General features: G+C 45.0%; 1 protein-coding gene across 1 annotated transcript in view; it reads left to right on the top strand.

Moving 5' to 3' along the window:
• Positions 1–23,043, top strand: part of ADAM12 (ADAM metallopeptidase domain 12) — a 373,557-nt gene that overhangs the window by 249,307 nt on the left and 101,207 nt on the right. Inside the window, exon 7 of the mRNA XM_025397498.1 lies at positions 16,371–16,557. Coding sequence (XP_025253283.1) covers positions 16,371–16,557 — 187 coding nt within the window. The remainder of the gene's footprint in view (positions 1–16,370; positions 16,558–23,043) is intronic.

Raw genomic sequence — 23,043 nt, 5'->3', positions numbered from 1 at the left:
GACGGAGTCTCGCTCTGTCACCCAGGCTGGAGTGCAGTGGCCGAATCTCAGCTCACTGCAAGCTCCGCCTCCCGGGTTCACGCCATTCTCCTGCCTCAGCCTCCCGAGTAGCTGGGACTACAGGCGCCTGCCACCTCGCCCGGCTAAGTTTTTGTATTTTTAGTAGAGACGGGGTTTCACTGTGTTAGCCAGGATGGTCTCGATCTCCTGACCTCGTGATCCGCCCGTCTCGGCCTCCCAAAGTGCTGGGATTACAGGCTTGAGCCACCGCGCCCGGCCCCTTAATGTAAATCTTAAAGGGCCTCCCCTCATAAGGAAACAAAGTAAAGAAACTAATTTCACAACGCCCAAGGTGAGTTGAATATAGGCATGGATCGGTAGGGAGTTTGCTACTATGCTATGGGCATGATGCAGGAAGCGATTACCTTCCCATGCTAGACAAGTCAACCTCAGGTGTTACTCGCAGCCCCCTTCCTTCCACATCACAGTTATTAGCCATCGGGTGGCCCTTATGTGCTCCCCAGGAAAATCATTTTGTTTGATAAATTTCCAGCTATTTCAGCCTTTTTACTGGATTTACTTGTTGAGTTTGTGAACTAAATGTTTGTATCCTCAGAGCCCTGGGTAACTTTGGCCCAAGGCACCAAGTCATGGTCCCATAGGAGGGAAGAAAGAAGGCCGTGGAAGGATGTACCCGCTTGAGTTAAAAAGCAGAATCACATTCTGCATATCAGCAGTTCCTGTGACGTCTTTGCGGGTTCTGTGTGGGATCATGGAGGATGAGAATGTGCATGTGACACACCTAACAATGACACACCTACCAGTTTGTTCTTTGCTGCCCTCACTTCTGCTCCAGTCAGCAGAGAATGAGAGTTCTGTTTGCTCACATCTTCCCCATTGCTCAATACATCTGATTTATCTCTAAGTATTTACGAACATTGGTCCTTTCGTGTACCTAAAAATATGTACACAAAGCTGTTCCTCTTCCTCCTTTATCCCGTTCCAGTCCCACTCAGATAAAAATGCAAACTGGGAATTCCCCTCCCAGCTTTCTGATCCCTTGTGCATGTAAACACATAGTCAGAGATTGGGGTGTATATTCATTTATTTTTACAAACATAGAGTCATGTCATATACATCATTCTACAGCTTTCTTTTATCACCCGACCCCATCTGTCTCTCCAAGTCAGCAGATACAGACCCAAATCATTGAGCGAACACACACGCTCGCATGCACACACTCATTTCTGCATACCTGCATTTTCTAAAAGCATTTTTATATCCTATTTATGCAACACAATTGAACTTTAAGATATCTGCTACTCTGAAAAGTGAAGGAGGTGCCTTGTGGTTTGAATTTGCTTCTCTCCAGTTATTCACTCATTCAGAAAACATTACTTGAGTGCTTCCTCATTGCCAGTTCTGTTCCAGGTTCTGGGGACACAGCACTGAACCAAACGTGTTCTTCGTGGAGCGTTTCCTAGTGGAAGGAACAGACAATGGACATAGAGTAAGATACATGATGTCAAGGATCATGGAGAAAGACAAAGCTGAAATGGAGGACAGGAAAGGCAACAGGGAGTCAGGGAGGTTTGGGAGGAGGTGAGCCCTTTAGATGACATAGGTGGCATATCAGACAGAAGAGCATGTGCAAAGCTCCTGAAGCAGAAAGATGCCTGGGATATTCCCAGAGCAGCAAGGTGGTCAGCATAACTGGAGAGGACAGGGACAAGGAGGCAGTAGAAAGAAATGAGGTCAGAAGGGAAGTGGAAAGGTAAGATCACCAGGGCTCACAAAGGTGATCAGATGTCCTTTGGCCTCCCCCTAATGATGGGTGCCAGGGGAACTTGGAGCTGAAGTGATGTGATCTGACTTAACATTTTTACAGGGGCACTCCAGCTGCCAGGCTGGAAATAAGACTGTATAAGAAGCGCAGACTTGGGTAGGTGCCTTCACAGTAACTCTGGTAAGAGGTGGTGGGACAGGCCTAGTCAAAGGTGGCAACTTTTGTGAGACTCAAGAGACTTTTCCAAGGGTATTAGAGAGGCTGGTGACTCTAAATTTTTTTAGTGATCTGTGTCTTAGACTCACTTTCCTGAGGAAATGTGGGGTGTGAGTACTTGAAAGGACCTACTGAAGATGCAACAAAATCCACCACCTGGCAGGGACTCCAATATACGTGCACGCCCAGCATGCTGGGTGGGCGCTCAGGAGAAGGTGAAGGCGGAGAGTTTGGAAGTGACAATTTAGAGCAAAGATGACAACTGTTCACCACCAAGGAGCTGAGGTACATGAGGGAGAAATTTTAAGTAACGAAGTATCATCCTGAGAGGCTGCAGGGGAGGTGATATCAGTGGAATCAGCCAGGATTCAGCTAGGGGAAGGAGGTAAGAGGAATATGCTGGAAGAGATTTGGATCAGGAGAGGATTTGAGGATGGACCATGAGCCCCAAGAGCACAGCGGAAAGGGTTAGGGAAAAGGGAGTGGGGATAGGGTCAGTAGATGATTCAAGAGTTGTGAGGGATAAGGGGCCGGTTTTCATGGAAAACCAGTGCTTGAATTCCTGGAGGGGACAGAGATGAGCAGGGCTGGGGGTGAAATGGGGTCAGAGCTGGTGGCATCTGAGGTGAAGGTGAGTGACCAATTCAAAATGGGTACTCTGGGACCCCAGGTAGATGTTCTCAGCCTAGAACATGATAGGGTGGTGAATTAACTGTGTGACAATGGACAGGTCACTGGGCCTCTCTGAGCCCCAGTTTGCATGGTGGGAAGTTTGCATATTCCAACAAAGTTTGAGTTTGTTTCTCCCCTGTGATGGGTGCCAGGGGAGAAACCGTAAACAATTGCAGTGACCTCTAGGAAAGCCAAGCCCTGTGCCGGCCTCTAGTGAGCATCATGAGACCGTCTTTGTTCTTTGATTCTGGAACTGGACTAGTTGGGGAGGTGTGTTCATGCAGCACTCCTGGGATCATTCCTTGCAAAGCTTTGCTGTTCCTGTAGAGACCAGGGCAGAGACACACAAGGCCATGGTAGTAAGGACCACACACACTTGGAAAGGGAAATCCACACTTTACTATTGTGCCTCTCTAGGGCCTGAAAGGTGGACCTCTTTCTTCAAAGGTCATGTGTTGAAGGCTGGAGATTTTCAGCCTTCAATTTGGCATTAAGGTCAATGTGTATAAAGAAGAAAAAAGCTGCCCAGGGGCATGGTGGCTCACGCCTGTAATCCCAGCACTTTGGGAGACCGAGGCAGGCAGATCACAAGGTCAGGAGTTCGATACCAGCCTGGTCAACATGGCGAAACCCCATCTTTACTAAAAATACAAAAATTAGCTAGGTGTGGTGGCATGCTCCTGTAGTCTCAGCTACTTGGGAGGCTGAGGCAGAGAATTGCTTGAACCTGGGAGGCAGGGGTTGCAGTGAGCCGAGATTGTGCTCGCTTCAGCCTGGAGACAGAGTGACACTCCGTCTAAAAAAAATAAAAAATAAAAACTCAACCTGACTTAAAGAAAAACAAAATAATGTGGAGATAGGCTTATGCTACTCAGAAGTCCAGTCATGGCTGGATCCAGCATCCTAGCTAGTATTATCAGGGTCTGTTTTCTATCTCAAGCCTCTACCACTTTCTGTGTTACTTTCATTCTCAGGCACTATCTTAGCATGGGCTGCCATAGCAAGATACCATAGACTAGTTGGCTCAAACCATAGAGATTTATTTCTCACAGTTCTTGAGCCTGGAAAGTCCAATGAGCTGACAAGGTCAATTTTTCCTCCTGAGGACTCTTCTCTTGGCTTCCAGGCAGGCGTTAGCTTGCTGTGTGCTCACATGACCTCTCTTGGTGCATGTACAGAGGGAGGAAGCTCTGGTGTCCCTTATAAGGTCACGAATCCCATCATGGGGCTTCCCTTATGATCTCATCTAAGCCTAATCAGCTCCCAAAGGCCCCATCTCCTGATACCATCACATGGGGGTCACGGCTCTAACATATGAATTTGCAGGGTATATAAACACTCAGTCCATAATAGGCAGTTTTTGTTTTGTTTTGTTGGCAGCATGAGGCTTCCATGTTCAAAAAGCAAGTAGAAGAATAAGGGCCTCTCTCCCAAGCTCAGTGGAGGTCATCTAAACACAACCCAGTGGCTCTGACTAGGCCACGGGCTCATCTGTGAAACAATCAGAGTGGCCAGTGTGGAGCTCAGTGGTCTGGTCAAACAGGTTATGGGCCTATATCCTGGACCAGGTTGAGGGAAAACTGCAGGGAGCGGGGAAGCAGGGAGCGGGGAAGGGGTGAATGTACCAAAGAAATGCAATGAGCTTTTGGCAAAAAAAAAAAAAAAGGACAACTGAGAGCCAGGGACACTCAGAAACAAATAGGCCTCTTCCAGCAACAATCATGAAGAAATTCTCAGTCATCAAAACTGACATCAGCCATTAGTGGAAACATCCAGGATTGGCCGGATAATTTTCAGGCTATCTTTATAGGGCTATCAGATTCTTGATGGGCAAAGAGAAAAGGATTAACTACGAGGAGTTCCTAATAGCTCCTATTTACCTGAATAACACAACTTATAAACCAGTGACCTTAACTCATTAGAGTGACAACTGGGGAAGGTATTCCTAGAGTAATATCCAAGCAAGACAAATCCTCCCATAGGGCTTGGCCTTGCCACTCGGTCACGACCCTCCGTCCCTCTTCCCAGGCCGGCCCTGCAGTCACTCTGTGCCGGGCACACTGCCTTAGCTCTTTCAGCCTCCCAGAAAGGTGCAGGGCAACTGTCAGGGTTGCCAGTTCCTTTCACATGGTGGTAATGACCTTGCTGGCCAGACTCTGCAGTGTCTGAGTCTCCACGCCCATCCCCCATCTCCAGGAGCAGGCACAGACCCATAATTTGGCAGAAAAGAATATTGTGAAATCCTTGCAGCTGGGGATGTCAGGAAAAGTCCGAAGAGTAAGTGCTGCATTGTCTTGTGTCAACCACCAAGAGGGAATGGGAATGGTGATGAGGAACGCTGTGTGGGTCTAACGAACTCCTCGCTGTGGGTGCTCCTGAGAATTTTGACTTCCCAGATCTTTGTGCTGTTGTTACAAAAGCAGCAGACTCTGCATCAACAGAGAAATTCCACAGCTGTACAGTCAACTTTATGATCTTTCAAGTCAAGAATCAGACCAGGGTGAAGGGAAGCTATATCCGATCAACTGCTCACTGACAGAAGAATCGATTGAGACTGGAAATAAAGGGAAAAAAAAAAATGCAACTAGAGTAGCACCAGCCTGCTAGCTGTTAAGAAAGAAAACAGGGATTAAAAATTGTGTTAAATGTGGTGTGCTCCAAAAACACATTAAGATCTAGGAACGTGGAGGGAAGCTGGGGTGTCCTAGAAGACACATTAATTACAGCCCAACAGATTCCAGTTTTGCAGAGAAAGAACATCCCACATTGCTTCAAAAACACAGGATCACAAATGCGCAGGAAGAAAAAAACTCTGTCCTGGAACACAGAAGAAGGAGGGAACCCAAAGTTCTTCATCATTTGAAGCTTGAAGCAGAAAACACAAAGATAGAAAAACAGCACAATCTCAGTAGAAAGGGACATTAAAGAGGAGACGGCTCTTGAATGGAGGGAATGAAGTGCAACATGGAAAATGGGTCATAAAACGGAGTTCAGCCATGGAGTTTATTCTTACTTTGAAATGACTCCAAGTCGAATGTGAAGTTGAGGCCATACATTAATTTTGTCCTGTATCATATGTCTCCCATTGATGCGCAACTCCCAGTTAATGCAGTTTCGGTGCAGTGCTTGTGATTCTCCTCCCCCATTTACATTCTGGTCCCCCATTTGCTCTGGTGGCTTGGTGCTCTCATTCCTGCCAGCCAGCGAGCCTGGAGGTACTGCTATGAGCTTCAGATAATCCACAACTCTGCAGGACACAGACATCAAACTGTCACTGAGATGGGAAGAGAATCCAGCTCTTGGCCCAGAGGAACTGACCTACTGTACTTTGTAATGGGACAGATGTCCAGCCCTGTCATGCTCCTGCTGGGGCATCAAAACAGCCATGCACCCATCTTCTGAGTTTGTTCCTAAATGCCACCTTCCCACTGCTTCAGCTCCCTTATTTTTCTGGTTCTCTTGCTCCACCCTCTCAGCTCCAACTCAGGTACCTGGCAGGAGGAGTCTCGTGGGCTCTTGCTGTTGGAATGAGTCCCAAGTCTTCGTCACCTGCAGGCGCAGAGGTTCGACTGAAGCTGAATTTCTTAAGGGCCCACCTGTGCTTTAAAAGACCCAAGCCACGCTCACTTGCTAGATGAGGAAGTGGTATCTGGATCAGATCGTACACTGGAGACTGGTTGTAATCATAGTTATTTCCTTTTTAAATTGGGTTGGTGACACCTGAGCACCAGATGTCCACACACTCACATGCACGGGTGCCCACCTGCACACATTCCCACACGTACACCGCACACTTATAGGCGTGCCCACTCCGTGGGGTGGTGATCAGATAATTGCGGTAGCTCGTACTTTATTTTTCATCATTGTTATGGTTCGTATTTTCATGAGGATGGGACAGGTATTATTGTCACCTGAGCAGCCAACAAAGGCATGGCATCCTCAGGGGCCTGGAGTTCGTTCCCCAACCCCCAACATTGCTGTCAGGCAGTTTGTACCTTGAAATCGCCATCCTCCCAAAGCCCTTTGCCTCATCCCCATATCACCAGCTGCTGACCCAGCTCACTCCACTTCCTCATCCCAGCTGCAGACGGGGGCCCTCTTCTGCACTGGCACCGCGTCTTTCCTTGTTCTCATGGGAAGCTCACAGAAGCCACGAACAGGTCTCATGCTCCTCGGTTTACGGGTAAAAAGCAGAGACCACGAAAGTGACTTCCTCACGGCCTCTCAGTGGTAGTGGTCAAAACTCGATCTCAAACCAAGTCTGGCTGACCCCCTGTTCCATATTTGTTCTGCTAAACCTCTTGCACAATTTGGATCCAACCTTCTTCTACAGTCCCACTATCCTGCTCCTGAGGAAACCACCCTATTCCCGCCACGCTGTTTTTTTGGTTGTTTCCAGAGTGTGCCCCCACATGCATGGTGCTGCCCCTCTGCTTGGGACAGACCACTCCCCGCTCTCCCTTTTGGCTCTGGAAGATCCGCTCTTCCCTCAAGGCCCAAGTCAAACACTACTTCCTCCTCCAAGAAGCCTCCCCTGGTGTCCCCACCTCCTTGCCATCTGGCTCAGCCACATGCTGTCATGCATTTTCTCACACATTGCAGTTCTGGTAGCATAGCAGGTGCTTTGTAAATATGTTTTTAAGGCCCCTCTCCTTCCTTGCCCCGTGCCTTGGTAACTGCCATACCTCATTCTATGAGGTGCCTGCAATGTATAGGTCTAACACTCAGAAGGTCAGGTGCATGGAGGTGGCCTTGCCTTCGCCTTCCTTCTACTAGACTGGGAGTTCCAGGAAGGCAGGGACTGGGTGCCCCAACACAGCTGTGTCCCAGACCCTGGCATGTTACAAGTACTCAGTAAGTAGTGCAGGAATAGATGTGCCCTTCCAAAGGTCAGGTGGTTCATAAACCTTAATTCTGGTCAATCTACTTTTAAAAAACTATTTAAAGTGCAGTAGATCATATGAAGGAGGAAATTGGCATGGAATGGCGTTAAAGCCACTTTGACCTTCACCTTTGCCCTTATGGCACTCACTCCGTCAGCATCTGTCTGACTAGCCCACCTGGCTCTCCTCCAACCTCTGGCCAGCTGTCTCTAGCCAGGTTTCCACACTGCTTCCCTTCTCCCTTCTGCTTCCTCCCATGGAGATCTTTGGACATCCGGCTAAACTCCTGTGAGAGCCATCCCTGGGAGCCCACCTCAGCTGTTCGCAGAAATATTGTTGGACGAGTGCATGAGTCAGCGAGAGGCTTTGACGCACAGGCCACAGGGAGCCACGGTGGTTTTGGCAGGTGGCATCTACTCTGAAGGACACCCAAGGTCAAGTCTCTCAGCTCTCCCCAGGCCCCACTGTCACTCAAAACTCAGGATGTCTCAATCTAAACTCCTCTGGGTAGGTCCCAGACTGGCTTTCCACCTGACCTCTTCTCCAGAAGGTCCACACCATCTCAAGTCTATAAGCCTGACCCCGGGGAGATTTCTATAACCTACCTTATCCACCCAGGCCCTGCACACTCCCCTGCAGCCTCTCCTTCATCCCTCTCTTCTATCACCATCCTCGTTCAACCCCCCTCCTTGATTTGAAAATTGCCTCCCCCACTGTGCTTCTGTCTCCACCCCTCCTTTCATCACCATATTGCACATTCTAGAAGGTCATATTTTAAAAACACTACTAGATCATATCTTAAAGCCTGCCAACCCATTGCACTCCAGCCCACCATGGCTCTCCGTGGCCTACATGTCAAAGCCTCTAGTTCAGTATTATGCTTGTTCAATAGTCCTGCAAATATTTAGTGATCACTTACTCACCTACTGGTCACGTGCAAGTTGCAAAGCCGGTTCTAAGAAAAATAACAGAAATAAGGAAACTATTCCCTGGGTGTGTAAAGGGAGCCAGGTATCAGTTTAATAAAATGTTGTTAGTGAGGGGAAGCAGGTTGCACAAAACCACATGAGGAATTCTGCAGAAGGGCCCTGGATGCTGGAGATCCTGAAGGAAGGGTTGGCTAACCTGGACCTTGAAGGTCATGCATCAGCCTCGAAGGTCATCCCCAGCATTAGTGCTGTGCGTGACCCTGAAGAGGAGGCTGGCCATCCAGTGTGATGAGGGCAAGTGACCAGGCCCAGGAGCCGGGTCCCGACTGGGACATCTTGGCTCTGCTGCTGATCAACTGTATGGCTGTGTCTGTTTCATAGGGCTACCTTCACAAACTGCCACAAACTAGGTGGCTTCAGACAACGGAAATTTAGTCTCTCACTGCTCTTCAGGCCAGAAGTCTGAAATCAAGGGGTCAGCAGGGTTGGTTTCTTCTGCAGGGTCTACAGAACAATCCCTCCCACATCGCCCTCCTCGCTTTGGGTGGCTTCTGGCCATCCCTGGTGTGCCTTGACTTGTAGATGTCACTCCCGTTTTTGCTTGCATCTTCGCTTGGCCTTCTTCCCTGTGTCTGTGTGTCTCCTCTTCGTACTCTTCTAAAGACATGTGTCATTAGATTTATGGCCCACCCTAGTCCAGGACAATCTCATCTTGAGATCCTTAATTTAATTACATTTGCAAAGTCCCTTTTCCCAGTAAGGTCACATTCACAGGTCCAGAGATTAGGACTTAAACATATCTTTTCTGGGGGCTGGGGGGACACTACAGAACCTCCTACAGTGACCTGGGGGCTCTCATCTTTATTTTCCTCATTAGTAAAATGGGCTCATGTTATCTGCTTTACAGGATTGCTGTAAATATTAAAGAAAATAATATATTCCTGGCCAGGCGTGGTGGCTCACACCTGTAATCCCAGCACTTTGGAGGCTGAGGCGGGCAGATCACGAGGTCAGGAAATTGAGACCCTCCTGGCCAACATGGTGAAACCCCATCTTTACTAAAAATACAAAAATTAACTGGCTATGGTGGCACATGCCTGTAATCTCAGCTACTCAGGAGGCTGAGGCAGGAGAATCCCTTGAACCAGGGAGTCAGAGGTTACAGTGAGCCGAGATCATGCCACTGCACTGCAGCCTGGAGACACAGCGAGACTCCGTCTCAAAAAAAAAAGGAAAAGAAAATAATACATTTGAGATCCTGGCTCATTGGGGCCATGGAGGGTCAAGAGTGACTACTGATAGGTCTAGAGTTTTGCAGGGAGTGATGAAAATATTCTGCAATTAGATAGTGGTGATGTTTGCATGACTCAGTGAATATGCTAAAAACCATTGGATTGTATGCTTTCAAGGGGTGAACTTAATGCTATGTGAATTATTTTTCCATAACACTGTAATTTAAAAAAGGAGCCTGACTCAGGGCATCTTTTCATACATCATAGCTGCTATTATTATTATTGGTGTGCTGGTAATGCTGGTAATAACACTTTTTGTTTTTGAGACAGTATCTGACTCACTCTGTCACCCAGGCTGAAGTGCAGTGGTGCAATCTCGGCTCACTGCAACCTCCGCCTCCCAGGTTCAAGTGATTCTCCTGCCTCAGCCTCCCAAGTAGCTGGGATTACAGGCACGCACCATCACGCACAGCTAATTTTTGTATTTTTAGGAAAAATGGGGTTTCACGATGTTGCCCAGGCTGGACTGGAACTCCTGACCTCAAGTGATATGCCAGTCTCGGCCTCCCAAAGTGCTGGGATTACAGGCATGAGCCACCATGCCCAGTCCTTGGTAATAACTATTCTTAATGTGTTTTATCACAGTTTAAACTCTTACCTCTTCAGTCGTGCTCCCACACCCTGGTCGTGAGTTATATTTGAAATGGGAACCACAGGCAACGGGTCTTTGCATGTCTCACCTAGTGCCTTGCACGTAGTAAAGGGATAAAGAATATTTGTTTCGATTGTACCTGAGTAGTTCACATGGAAATTGCTGAAGCCCTGTGGTGCTTATGTGTTAAGTAATACTGCTGCCACAACTGTTTATCAAACATGTATGGGGTGAGATATTACTTTCACCCATGAGTTCCTCCAAAAAAAAAAAAAAGCCGAAATTAAATTTCAAGCCAACTGCTTTTCCACCATATGATTGACAGCACCACACTGAGACCAGAAGTCTTTTTCTAGGAAATTCAGTTAGCAGTTGGACACTGAGCTAGGCAGGATAATTCATGTTTTCTAATCATCATCTTATTACAGGCAGTCAAAATCCATGTGCCACCGACCTGCTCGCCGGGTACAGTCAGAAAAATCAGGATCAGGCATTAAGCGGCCCTGGTGCCTGCTGCATCGTGGCTTTGGAGATTAAAAACTGAATTTTCAGAAGGACAAAAACTTATCTTGAGGAAATATGGGTCTCCTGAGTGTTCATTTTGAAAGCTAAAATAATCAACTAATAAAACTTTAATAGATTCCTCTTTGTTTCCAGTCAAGGAAAAACAACAGGATTTTACGTTTGAAAGGAAGGCTGCTGGTTCTCAAAGCAGCGGCTCCATTTTCTCTCATTCTAATTCCAGTCCTTTTCTTTTTGAATTCTGCTTTTTTTCATGCTCCTGCTGGTTCTGGGCCCTTCTCTCAAAACTGCACAAAGGGAAGCAGGCGAGTGTGAGGATGAGAGGTCCAAGCCTGGGACACACAGGTCCCGACTGGGTTCCCAGCTCTGCCACCTGCACACCTTGGACAGTGGGGTCTTGGCGGGAGCTGCAGCCATGATCAACAGAGTGCTCAATGTACGGAGCACGGCCCAGAACCTGGGTCCTAGAAGAGTGCCATAGGGGGTGACCCTCACCACCCTGAGAACCCCTTTCTCTCTGCCCCAGAATGTGGCCTGAGCCTGGGGTGATGGCTGGCCCAGCCTCCTCCTGTCACTCTAGAGAAGGGACCCGCGGTCTTCATCTTTCCCAAACATTGGAAACTTTCTTCTCATCTTTTCCTCCTACTCTACCAAGGGAGAAAGAACTCCACATGCAAAGTCCACTGGATTTAAATTCCATGCTCTGACAGCCTTCCAACTTCAAGTTTACAACTCAGTATCTATGACATTCAACTTAAAACAAATTACATTCACTTATCTAACTCAGGGCCAGTAAGGGCTGTGAGAACATCAAAATGTTGTATCTCAGAAACCCTGAATGCTTGAATTTTGTGTCCGCTGTTGTTTCCAGCAGTTCTTTAGAGCTAAATAATTAATTATACCCAAGACGGTCCAAAGCAATTATTTAATTAAGCTTATTATAGGCTGCCAATTGTTTGCAGTAAAGGGAAGGCCTTCATCTTGATTTCTCAACATCTGGCCTTTGGATGACTTAAAAGATAAAAGAAGATAAGGGAATATTTTTACAACTAAGTAACAATTACTAGAAGTATTCCACTAAGTAGAAAAACTTTTTCAGTAATTTGCTTCTCATGATTAGAACGTGGTGACATGTTTTACGTTTTGTTCAGCTTATTTAGATCCAATGTAAAATTGAAAATGTTGCAATACAAAATGAAATGTTACTGCCATTTTCTTTTTAGGGCTGAATTGATGGTATTCATTTCCACTTTCCCCTTGCCTGTTTTTGTTTTTTTGTTTTTGAGAGGGAATCTCATTCAGTCACCCAGGCTGGAGTACAGTGGCACATCTTGGCTCACTGTAACCTCCGCCTCCTGGGTTCAACAATTCTCCCACCTCAGCCTCCCGAGTAGCTGGGACTACAGGTGCGTGCCACCACACCCAGCTACTTCTTGTATTTTTAATAGAGATGGAGTTTCGCCATGTTGTCCAGGCTGGTCTTGAACTCTTGACCACAGGTGATCCACCCACCTCAGTCTCCCAAAGTGCTAGAATTACAGGAGTGAGCCACTGCAGCCGGCCTCCCTTTGCCTATTTTTTAAAGTTCGCGTCTTTAATTTAGGCTTTTAAAACTCAACTTTAATAAACAAAAATCCTCTCCTACCTATTCCAAAGTTAGAAGTCTACATTTTATTTCATAAAGAACATCTTAGAGAAAGAGACACAAGCCACTCCACAGAGTTGTTGACCAAAGTAATTCCTGAGTGATCTGTTCGGTGATACACGTGGACACCAGTGTGGGGGAAGACAACACTTCATAGTCAATCTGGCCTTTGGATGACTTAAAAGGAGACATGAGAACATTTTCATGACTAAGTAACAATTTCTACAAATTTGGGATTTGAAAATATCAAAAAATGTTTTAGTTGCTCCAAACCACATTGGACTCCCTCTTCTCTGAAGCATTAAGTTTTATGGTTCTTTCAATGCACATCTTAGCTCTCATGTGATTTCTAATTATCCCAGGTATCTCGATGCTTCCTTGTCTATTAGGATACAAGCATCCTGAGCATGATAGATCTGTTTCTCCCATTGCCCATAACAACTCATAAAACAGGATTGGTAGAGTAAGCCAGCTAAATAATAGTGAGTTGATTAGTCCGTATTTGCTTACCGGTTGTGTTCAGAATAGATACTTGACTAACTCAAGCCTCTTCCTTCCGTATCGTTTGAGCGTTGAGATACTGTCAATCAATGTTTTTTTTTTTTGAGACAGTCTCCCTCTGTCACCAGGCTGTGCGATCTCGGCTCACTGCAAGATCCGCCTCCCAGGTTCACACCATTCTCCTGCCTCAGCCTCCAGAGAAGCTGGGACTACAGGTGCCCGCCACCACACCCAGCTAACTTTTTTGTATTTTTTTTAGTACAGTTGGGGTTTCACCGTGTTAGCCAGGATGGTCTCGCTCTCCTGACCTCATAATCCGCCTGTCTCGGCCTCCCAAAGTGCTGGGATTACAGGTGTGAACCACCACACCTGACCTGTCAATCTTAAAATTTAAGAGTTGTTAAATACTACCTACAAATGGGCCATCAATGAGCATAGGATGATAAATGACTGAACAAATAGGTGAGCAGTAATGAATGACATAGGAACACCTTATACAGTCCCTTCTTTGGAAAGAAGCTTAGATTGAGGAAAACTCATGGAGTTTGCAACTTGACCAGCTATTCCTCGAGGATTGATGTATACCTAGATCCTTGGGTTGCTGTAATATAAATTATATATTAGAACTAATTACGTATTATAATAATACATATTATTATATATTGTATATAATTATATATTAGAACTAATGCCTTGGACATCATTTCCATCTCCGTAGACCTCATCCTCAGTCCTGAATTTGCTAAAATAATCTGCAAAATTTTGTGGTTATGTATGTTGGGGCTCAGAAACTGATACTCCAAAATATGACTCTTTGACGTACTGAACTGTAGAAAAACCCTCAAGGTCTCTCTGGCCCCTGGCACCCACCTTCACCCCATCTCTGTCTCTCCCAAAGCACAGAATGAAGTTGTTCTCTGAAGTTCCTTTATCTCCCTAAACTAGACACCCTCCAAAAAAGAAATCAATGACCTTGGTCCCTCTCTGAGTTTTCATTAACTCATGTCACAGGAAGAAAGACTGAAGCCTGTGGACACATCCAGACAGACTTTTGTCATAAACAATCGTCTGCTCTGCGGGCCCAACAGACTTTGTCCCAGGCCACTGTGTGTTCTTCAAGCCCAGTGAATTCCCCTAAAAATCACTTATTCACCCCCTAAAATTATCCATACTTCCCTCCCTTTCTCCTAAGAAGAAGGGTATATAACCATTTGTACCCCCATCGAGTAATCATTCTTCTACAATTCACCTGTGCTATGCATGTTACAAGAAACTTGTATGCTTTTCTCACATAATATATCTGCCTTTTGTCAGTTGATTTGTAGTGAACTTTCAGAGGGCAAAAGGGGACATTTTCCCTTAGCCCCTTACAGGTATGGATATGAATTATTCTAGGGAGAGTCTGAGGAGGTCCATGTCTCACAAAAGGTTAGTAGTCACTGTATTAGAAGGGTCCATTTCCAGTCAGATGAATTTTGCATGAAAATGTTTTGTCTTTCCAAAGTGGAGAGATAGTGGTCCCCTTGCTAAATAACATAAGGTACTAGACACGTGGGAATTCAGAGCTGCCAGTTTGCTGTTACCCTAATTATCATTTCTCCAAAGAAAACCTTTCTCTCAACATCAGGAAGCACCTTTTAAATTAAAGCACTTCACTGCCCCACCATAGGAAAGAGAGAAATGAAAACCAAGCTGCAGGCCAAGGTTCCCATCGTTTGAAGGAACCCGACAGCCCAAGGCTAGCATTACTCATTTCCAGGGAGTGGGACGTGGCCTTAGCCGTGAGCTCCAGAAGGTCAGACATGTGTCATGGTCCATGGCTAAATGTCACCTTCTGTCTCTGCAAGTTAGAGTCTTCAGCAAATTTGTCCATTTTTACAAAGAATCTATGCTTTTATTCCCAAACCTAAAGGTTGGCTCAAAAGGTTCTTTCTTAGTTATTGTCATTCCCAGAAATGTATTTATATTATTAATGCTATATTTTGTATCGCAGAGCCATGAGTGACCAGTATTCCTATGAGCAGATGGGTTAACAAAATACAGAACTTTCCTGAAATTGTCAGTCTCCCGATTAACATGTTAACAGATGCCTAATCCATGGATCTGCCCTTATTAATAGTAAAGAGAGCTACCACCTCTCAAGCACTGACTTGGGGCCTCCCCTGGGCTAAGTGTTTTGACTCAATGACATAGCAACCCTGAGAAGTAGGCACCATTATCCTCATTTTACAGGTGAAGAAACCAGGGCTGAAAGAGACTAAGAAAGTTAAGGTTACCAAACTAGTAAGTAACAAAATGGAACTCAAACCCAGAGCGCTTCCAGACTCCAGAGGTCACCCTTGCAACATTGAGACTGACACTTCTCCCTGTAGTGTTCCTCGATTCCAGAAAAAGCTGAACACAGGATCCAGAGGCCAGAGCTGAGCCTCCAAGAAGCAGTGCTAATGCTCTGTGTACTTAAGTGGGTTCTTTTATTTACACATCTCCCACAAATTAAATAAGTAAATAAAAAATATCAATTTGTACTCATGCTTATAATTCCATCAAATATTTAGGGAATAGGGCTGATCAGGATAAATAATTAGATCTAGGAATTGTCATTTCATAAAAAGATTTCCTAATGACTTTTGGAGCAACTTAGATGGAACTAGGGCCATTATTCTAAGTGAAGTAACTCGGGAATTGAAAACCAAATATGGCATTTTCCGGCTTCTAAGTGGGAAGTAAGCTCTGGGTACACAAAGGCATCCAGAGTAATATAATGGACACTGGAGACTCAGAAGAGGGAGGCCAAGAGGTGGGGGAGGGATGAAAGACTACCTACAGGGTACAGTGTACACTACTCGGATGACAGGTACACTAAAATCCTAGACTTCACCATTACACAATTTATCCACATAACCAAAAGCTACTGTACCCCTGAGGTTACTGAAATTTTTTTAAAAGTTAAACATTTCCCTTTTGCCATGTGGCTGCTAATTCAGATACAGTTACTTCTAAGCAGTTGAAACATCTTTTTCCTCATTCTTCTTCCCGGCAATATATCTTTGAGACATAAAAAGTGATAAAAACATACAAAAGCAAAAGGCACTGTATTCTTTACCATAAAATATTTCAAACAAAAGACAATTCCTAGGTTAACTTTCCAAAAGATTTGCAAAATGAATCAATGCAGACATATGTCACAGAAATGTCCTTTCTGATTAAAATCTGAGAATATAAATAAATTGGTGTTTCTTTTTTCATTCTGTCTCTTGTTAAGAGCTATGTCTTAGCCATAAACAAGAAGCTGCCCTTAAAATTATATTTTTTTCTTATTTATTTTTCAACAGGGGACTTATTATGTTTGAAAATGAAACCTATGTCTTAGAACCAATGAAAAATGCAACCAACAGATACAAACTCTTCCCAGCGAAGAACCTGAAAAGCATCTGGGGATCATGTGGATCACATCACAACACATCAAGCCTCACTGCAGATAATGTGTTCCCACCGCCCTCTCAGACATGGGCAAGAAGGGTAAGAGGGATACCCGATTTTGTGTTTCTGGGAAGCTAGGAGCTCAAGCTATGGATACCCAACACTGTGATATCTGGAGAAATGTTGCCATCTAGATGATGTGGCATCTGGGGGATAGAAGTACCCAGTTTATCTGGAGGTGGCAGACATCATACAGTGGAGTGCAACCATAACCCAAATCCCCATCACTGTATTGGAGATGTCAGCCTCAGACTCATTAAAATATGCTGGGTGAAGTCACATAGTTGGGATCAGAGGATGACAAAATCACCATTCATGAAAACTCCCAAGAGACCCTATTATGGTCCTAGGCCCAGGGTTGGGCCCCACCATGGCAAGCAAGACAAGATTGGACCCTGACCTACTCTCTAGCAGCTCTCCATCTCCTGGAGGCGAAAGACCACATAGAGCCTTCTTTATGAGCAAGTTTGGGTTCTTACTATAATTCGCAGAGAATTCTCACTCTTTGCCCACACACTTATGCAGAGGCGAATGGGGCCTTCCTCCACGTGGTGTGCCTCAGGAATCTTACTTACCCACAGTCCCAGCTGCGAATGCTTGTCCTAGCAGTCTGTGTTTTCTGGCCACCAGCCCCTGGATCTGCTCATAAAATGTCTTCCTTTTTGCAGCAGCACCAGAAAGAGTAGTTGCCTAAGGGAGTCTGCGCTGCAGACAGTCTTCCCTTCCTGACACGTGTAGTGTCCCACCATGAAACCTCTAACCCCTAAGGGCGGCCTGCCCTTTTTCTGTCTGGTATTATGTGGGCACCAGACGCCACAGTAGAGCTCTGTTAACAAGGATTAAAGGTGATCATTCCCAACATTTGGCTGGAGGCTCTGAATTTAAATGAGCAGAAACGGATAGGAAATTATCAACAATTTCCTGATTTTTCATTTCTGGATTTCCTGTTCCTCTGTTGACAAGAAATCAAGAAAATTTATAGATAGGATGTCACTTGTGCTTATATTTGAGTGTCCGGGAACATTTCTTCCAGGTTCCTTCTAACACATTGTTGTCTCGTAACTTTAATTTCAGTAGACCACTGCTTAGCACTCAGCATTTAATGAATATTATTCTTGGTTCATTCTAAATCATTTTTCTATTTGGAAACAGTAGAGGTTATCCCAAATGATATCTTCTCATTCTTTTTTTTTTTTTTTTTTTTTGAGACGGAGTCTCGCTGTGTCTCCCAGGCTGGAGTGCAGTGGCGCAATCTCGGCTCACTGCAAGCTCTGCCTCCCAGGTTCATGCCATTCTCCTGCCTCAGCCTCCCTAGTAGCTGGAGCACCCGCCACCACGCCCGGCTAATTTTTTTTGCATTTTTAGTAGAGACAGGTTTTCACCGTGTTAGACAGGATGGTCTGGATCTCCTGACCTCATGATCTACCCGCCTCGGCCTCCCAAAGTGCTGGGATTACAGGCGTGAGCCACCGCGCCTGGCCGATTCCTTCTCATTCTTAGAATTCCCCTCATACCTGTGGATAGATGTCTGTTCCCCTAAAACTGCTCTTACCTGAACCAGTTCAGGACTTTTAACTCTAATTTTACATTCGTTCTTTCAGTCCAGGTATTCTGCTTGTGTAACCCTCACGTCTTCTGTTTGCTAGTGTGTTTCTAAGAGTTTCTATGGCAGGTGCTCACAACCTCTTTTTCGTTTCCTGCCCCGTCACAGGACGGAGAGGAACTCTCCCATCTGGTACTGTGGCTCACCTTGACATTGCTGCTTGGTGGCAGAACACTGTATCCTAATCCCCAGGAACAGAGCTTGAAAATTACCACCCCCCAACCTCCACCCCCACAAGCTCAGGAGACTTTTCATCCTGTGCTTCTCCCCGCTACCTGTCTTAGTGATGGACTTAAAGACTAGCCTCTGGGGTCCCACGGCGTGTTTATTTTACTCTTCAGATGCTTTTGCCTTTGATTCCAAACCTTGAAGAAGATGTGATTAAGCTGTGGCTTTACCGGTCATAAACAAGTAGAACATTTGCATTTTGTTTTCCAGGCTCTTTGCTTTGAGTACCTTGTTGAATGCATGTTACCCACGTTATGAGATTTATAACTTGATGGTTTAAATGACACTCAAATATGTTTGTCGTTTCATTTAGCAGTACAAACTTGATCTGTACTTGCCAGCCATATTTTAATTCTTTTAGCTTACAGCTCTCTAGAAGCATGATTGTAATTTCCAGTCATTTTGACTTGTGGAGAAATGGGGAGAATGGGAATAATAACGGTGCTTTGTGAATAATGCGTGCTGAAGTGCAAATGAGCCTTTAAATTGAAAAGGGAAGGCACTGATGCCGGTCAACTCAGTTCTCAATATTTCTCTCTAGAAAGCGCTGTGATGGTTTTTATGGAAGAGAAAGCATCCTGGACTTAAAATGCATGTATATAATGAAAATGGTGCGAAAAATAATTTCAAATATGTGGAATCCTTGTGAATTGGAATTATATAGTAGATTATTTTGGTTAGCACCTATGGTAAATATGAAAGGGACATTTCCTGCCCTGCTTACACTGCCTTTGTTTCACTCTTAAAAAAAAAAACAAAATCAATGGAAAGGCTGCTAACTAATCTTGTTTATGCAATGCAGCAACTGTATTTGCTTTTTCCCTATATTTTTCTGCCCCCACTAAATGTTAACTATTGCAAAGACTGGTTTGCAGACTCTGGTTTTTCTGCAGGTGTCTGCGTTTTTCTTCACAGAGCATCAGGAATAAATCTGCACTCAGGGTATACACTGGCTGTGATATAAACCTGAGCTATTGTTTGTCTTTTTCACAAGGCTCTACATTAGATTTTAGTGAGAACCCAAGTTGCCCCTCGAAGGGCACAGAGAATCAGGGACGTCACAGTCAGCTCGTTCTCTCTGTGGATTTTTGAGTCCAGCCTGAAGCCTCCTTACTGTTCAGCTCCCCCACGGCAAACTCCTTCCCTCTCCATCGGCTACTCATTCAAGAATGCAAACCAATTTTAACATTATCCTAAGCAAGCTCTGAGCAAGGCAAAGACGGTACATCTACTGGAAAAAATCACATAAGACATCCCAAAGGCAAATGCAAATTAGTTTTGAATTGCCTTTTCTTTAGGGATTATCTGTGCCATTGTTCCCCTCCATTAGTATGGATAATTATGAGTCAAATAGAAAAGTTGCTGCCTTCTCTGAAAAGAAATGTTTGCTTGGGCCGCCGTGTACATATAGGACAGCGAGTTGGGGAGGTGCTGTTTTGCTTCCTCGAAGGTGGCCATTCTGAAATGAACTGGTGCTATTGCTTTTGTGTTTCTAGACAGCCTGTCGTATTTGTTTAATAGAAGGCACAGTAGTGGTGGGGTATTTGTAGCCATAGTAGTATATAACACATTATATGTAGAGCCTAATGAGAGTTGAATATCAGGAATGGCCAGAACTGTTTGAAAACTCCTTAATTATGACAGGCATACTGAATTCCTCTCTAACAACCATCCTTGCTTCCATACCTCTTCTAAGAGACTATCATGTTCCCTTATTACCTTAGTTGTTCTTTTTGTTTGTTTGTTTGTTTGTTTTTTTGAGACGGAGTCTCACGCTGTCGCCCAGGCTGGAGTGCAGTGGCACGATCTCGGCTCACTGCAAGCTCCACCTCCTGGGTTCACGCCATTCTCCTGCCTCAGCCTCCCGAGTAGCTGGGACTACAGGCGCCCGCCACCGCGCCCGGCTAATTTTTTGTATTTTTAGTAGAGACGGGGTTTCACCGTGGTCTCGATCTCCTGACCTTGTGATCCGCCCACCTCGGCCTCCCAAAGTGCTGGGATTACAGGCGTGAGCCACCGCGCCCGGCCACCTTAGTTGTTCTTAAAGCTTGGCAGTGGGGGCCGGATACAAGGCTCACACCTGTAATCCCAGCACTTTGGGAGACTGAAGCAGGCGGATCACCTGAGGTCAGGAGTTCAAGACCAACCTGGCCAACATGGTGAAACCCTATCTCTACTAAAAATACAAAAATTAGCAGGGTGTGGTGGTGGGCATCTGTAATCCCAGCTACTTGGGAGGCTGAGGCAGGAGAATCGCTTGAAACCGGGAGGCAGAGGTTGCAGTGAACTGAGATCGTGCCACTGTACTCTAGCCTGGGCGACAAGAGTGAAACTCTGTCTCAAAAACAAAACAAGACCAAACAAACAAACAAAAACGCTTGGCGCTGGGGAGCAGGGCAGCACCACTTCCTTGGCCCTGGGCTTTGAATATCTGTTTGTGTGAGTGGAGGCTCCAGTTTTCCAGTGTGAATTCCTAGTGAGTTTCAAATCCACTGAAGCTCTGGATAAATAAATAATAGACCTCACTTGTGTCATTCGTTTTTAAGGCTTAATTTCAATACTTCACACTTGTCCCTATTAACATTCAGTTTGCCAGATTCAGCCTATTCTCCTGGCAGTTTGTCTCATTTGTTTACTTCTGCCTACCTACATGTCGGCCAGGTGTCAGAGGCTGTATCCTGTGTGGACATGATCAGTGTGTGCTGTCCCCATGCCAGTCACAGTCAAGGATGGTGGAGACAACCTTTCCTAACCGAAATCGGAGCTCAACCTACAAATATGTGGAAAGTGATCTTAGAGTCAAGGCGTGGAGCCTTGCTTGAGCTAATACTGATTTTTCTTGCCTCGAGGAAGAGAAACCAAACTTTTGATTGATTTCATTTGCTGATCTTGCTGGCAGTGGAAACATTGGCTCTGGTCTCATTGTGATTGTTTTTCTCTGGCTATCGGGTGATAGCACAGCCGGCTTGCATGTGGCTGCCCATGTCCACCATGACTGCCACCTCTCACCTGGACAACTGCATGGCCTCCTCGCTGCACTCTCAGCTTCTAATATCATCCAGTATCATCCCCCTAGAATCCATTCTCCTTCCAGTAGCCAGAGCACTATATATAATATATACTAGTATATTATAATATAATATATACCGTATTATATATTATAGTATATATACTGTATTATATAATATATACTATATTGTGTATTATTCTATACTATATACTCTGTATTATATAGTATATTATATACTATATATTATGTACTATATTATATATCATAGTATATATACTATATATACACTATATTATATAGTACATATTAATATATACTATAGTATATATTAATTTTATATAATAATAATATATAATATATTAATTATATATTAATTTTATATTAATTTTATAATATATAATATATTAATTATACATATTATATATATTAATTATAAATATATATATTTTGAGATGGAGTCTCACTCTTTTGCCCAGGCTGGAGTCAGTGAGTGGTGCTGCCCAGGCTGGAGTCAGTGGTGCCATCTCAGTTCACTGCAACCTCCACCTCCCAGGTTCAAGTAATTCTTGTGCCTCAGCCTCCCGAGTAGCTGGGACTACAGGCATGTACCACCACGCCCGGCTAGTTTATGTGTTTTTAGTAGGGGCAGGGTTTTACCATGTTGATCAGGCTGGTCTCGAACTCCTGACCTCAAGGGATTTGCCCACCTCGGCCTCCCAAAGTGCTGGGATTACAGGCGTAAGCCACTGCTCCCAGTTGCAATACTTTTAAAATCTCACATTCAAGGCCCCCATGCTCTTAGATTATTAGGCTATCACTCAACCTCCTTGCCATGGCCCCAGTGTCCTGTCCCCATCTTCCACCTCCTCTCATCCATTCTTGTCCCCCATTTGCCAGACTCCAGCCATACGGCCTGTTGCCAACACCCACAAGCTCTCCACAGCCTCAGGACATCTGCTGTTGCCTTTCCATCTGCCTGGAACACTGTTCCTGCAATCTTTCCACACATGCCTGCTTCTCATCCTTCAGGCCTCAGCTACGTTAGGCCTGCCCACTGCCCACCTTCATCCTACCTGCAGAACCCTGTTGATTTCCTTTGTTGTACTTTTCACAGACTCTCTCTTACTTTTGTTAATTCTGTATGGGCTCACCTTCTCCAAGCCCCCACCAGAATATGAGTTTCAGGAGGACACTGGGTTTCAGGAACGTGGGTTTCCTGTCCACACTGTATCCCCAGCACCCTACACAGTGCCTAGCACAAACAGCATCCCTGGTAGATAGCGTGGGATGAATAAGTGTTATACAAATGATATGACCCATATGAAGAAAGATTTGCAATAAGGATTTATTGCAGCCCCAGTCTCAACTTGCTTTTCTAACTTGAGTTAAGTTCCCATTGCCAGAGTCCTCAATGCAGGCTGCTTGGGGGATATTTATCCTTGGAAACTTGGCTGTGATGACTTTGAGAGGCCCAGGAACTGGTTCTCTCTTGAGCAAGATTCAAAGAAGGCCTCTGCCTCCACCTGGGAACGGAGACTTTTGGGCCAATCTCAGAGGCTGCTGTTCTCATTTGAGGAAGGGCTTTTGTTCATGACCCCCAAAATGAAAATTCAATCGAGCAACCAGTTTCTTTTTTTTAATTTTTTAAAATTATTATTTTAATTTCTTCTTTAAAAAAAAAAAA

This window comes from Theropithecus gelada, chromosome 9, assembly GCF_003255815.1.
Source record: "Theropithecus gelada isolate Dixy chromosome 9, Tgel_1.0, whole genome shotgun sequence".
Classification (NCBI taxonomy): Eukaryota; Metazoa; Chordata; class Mammalia; order Primates; family Cercopithecidae; genus Theropithecus; species Theropithecus gelada.
The sequence above is the reverse complement of the archived record's forward strand: the minus strand, read 5'-3'. Positions and strand labels throughout refer to the sequence as shown.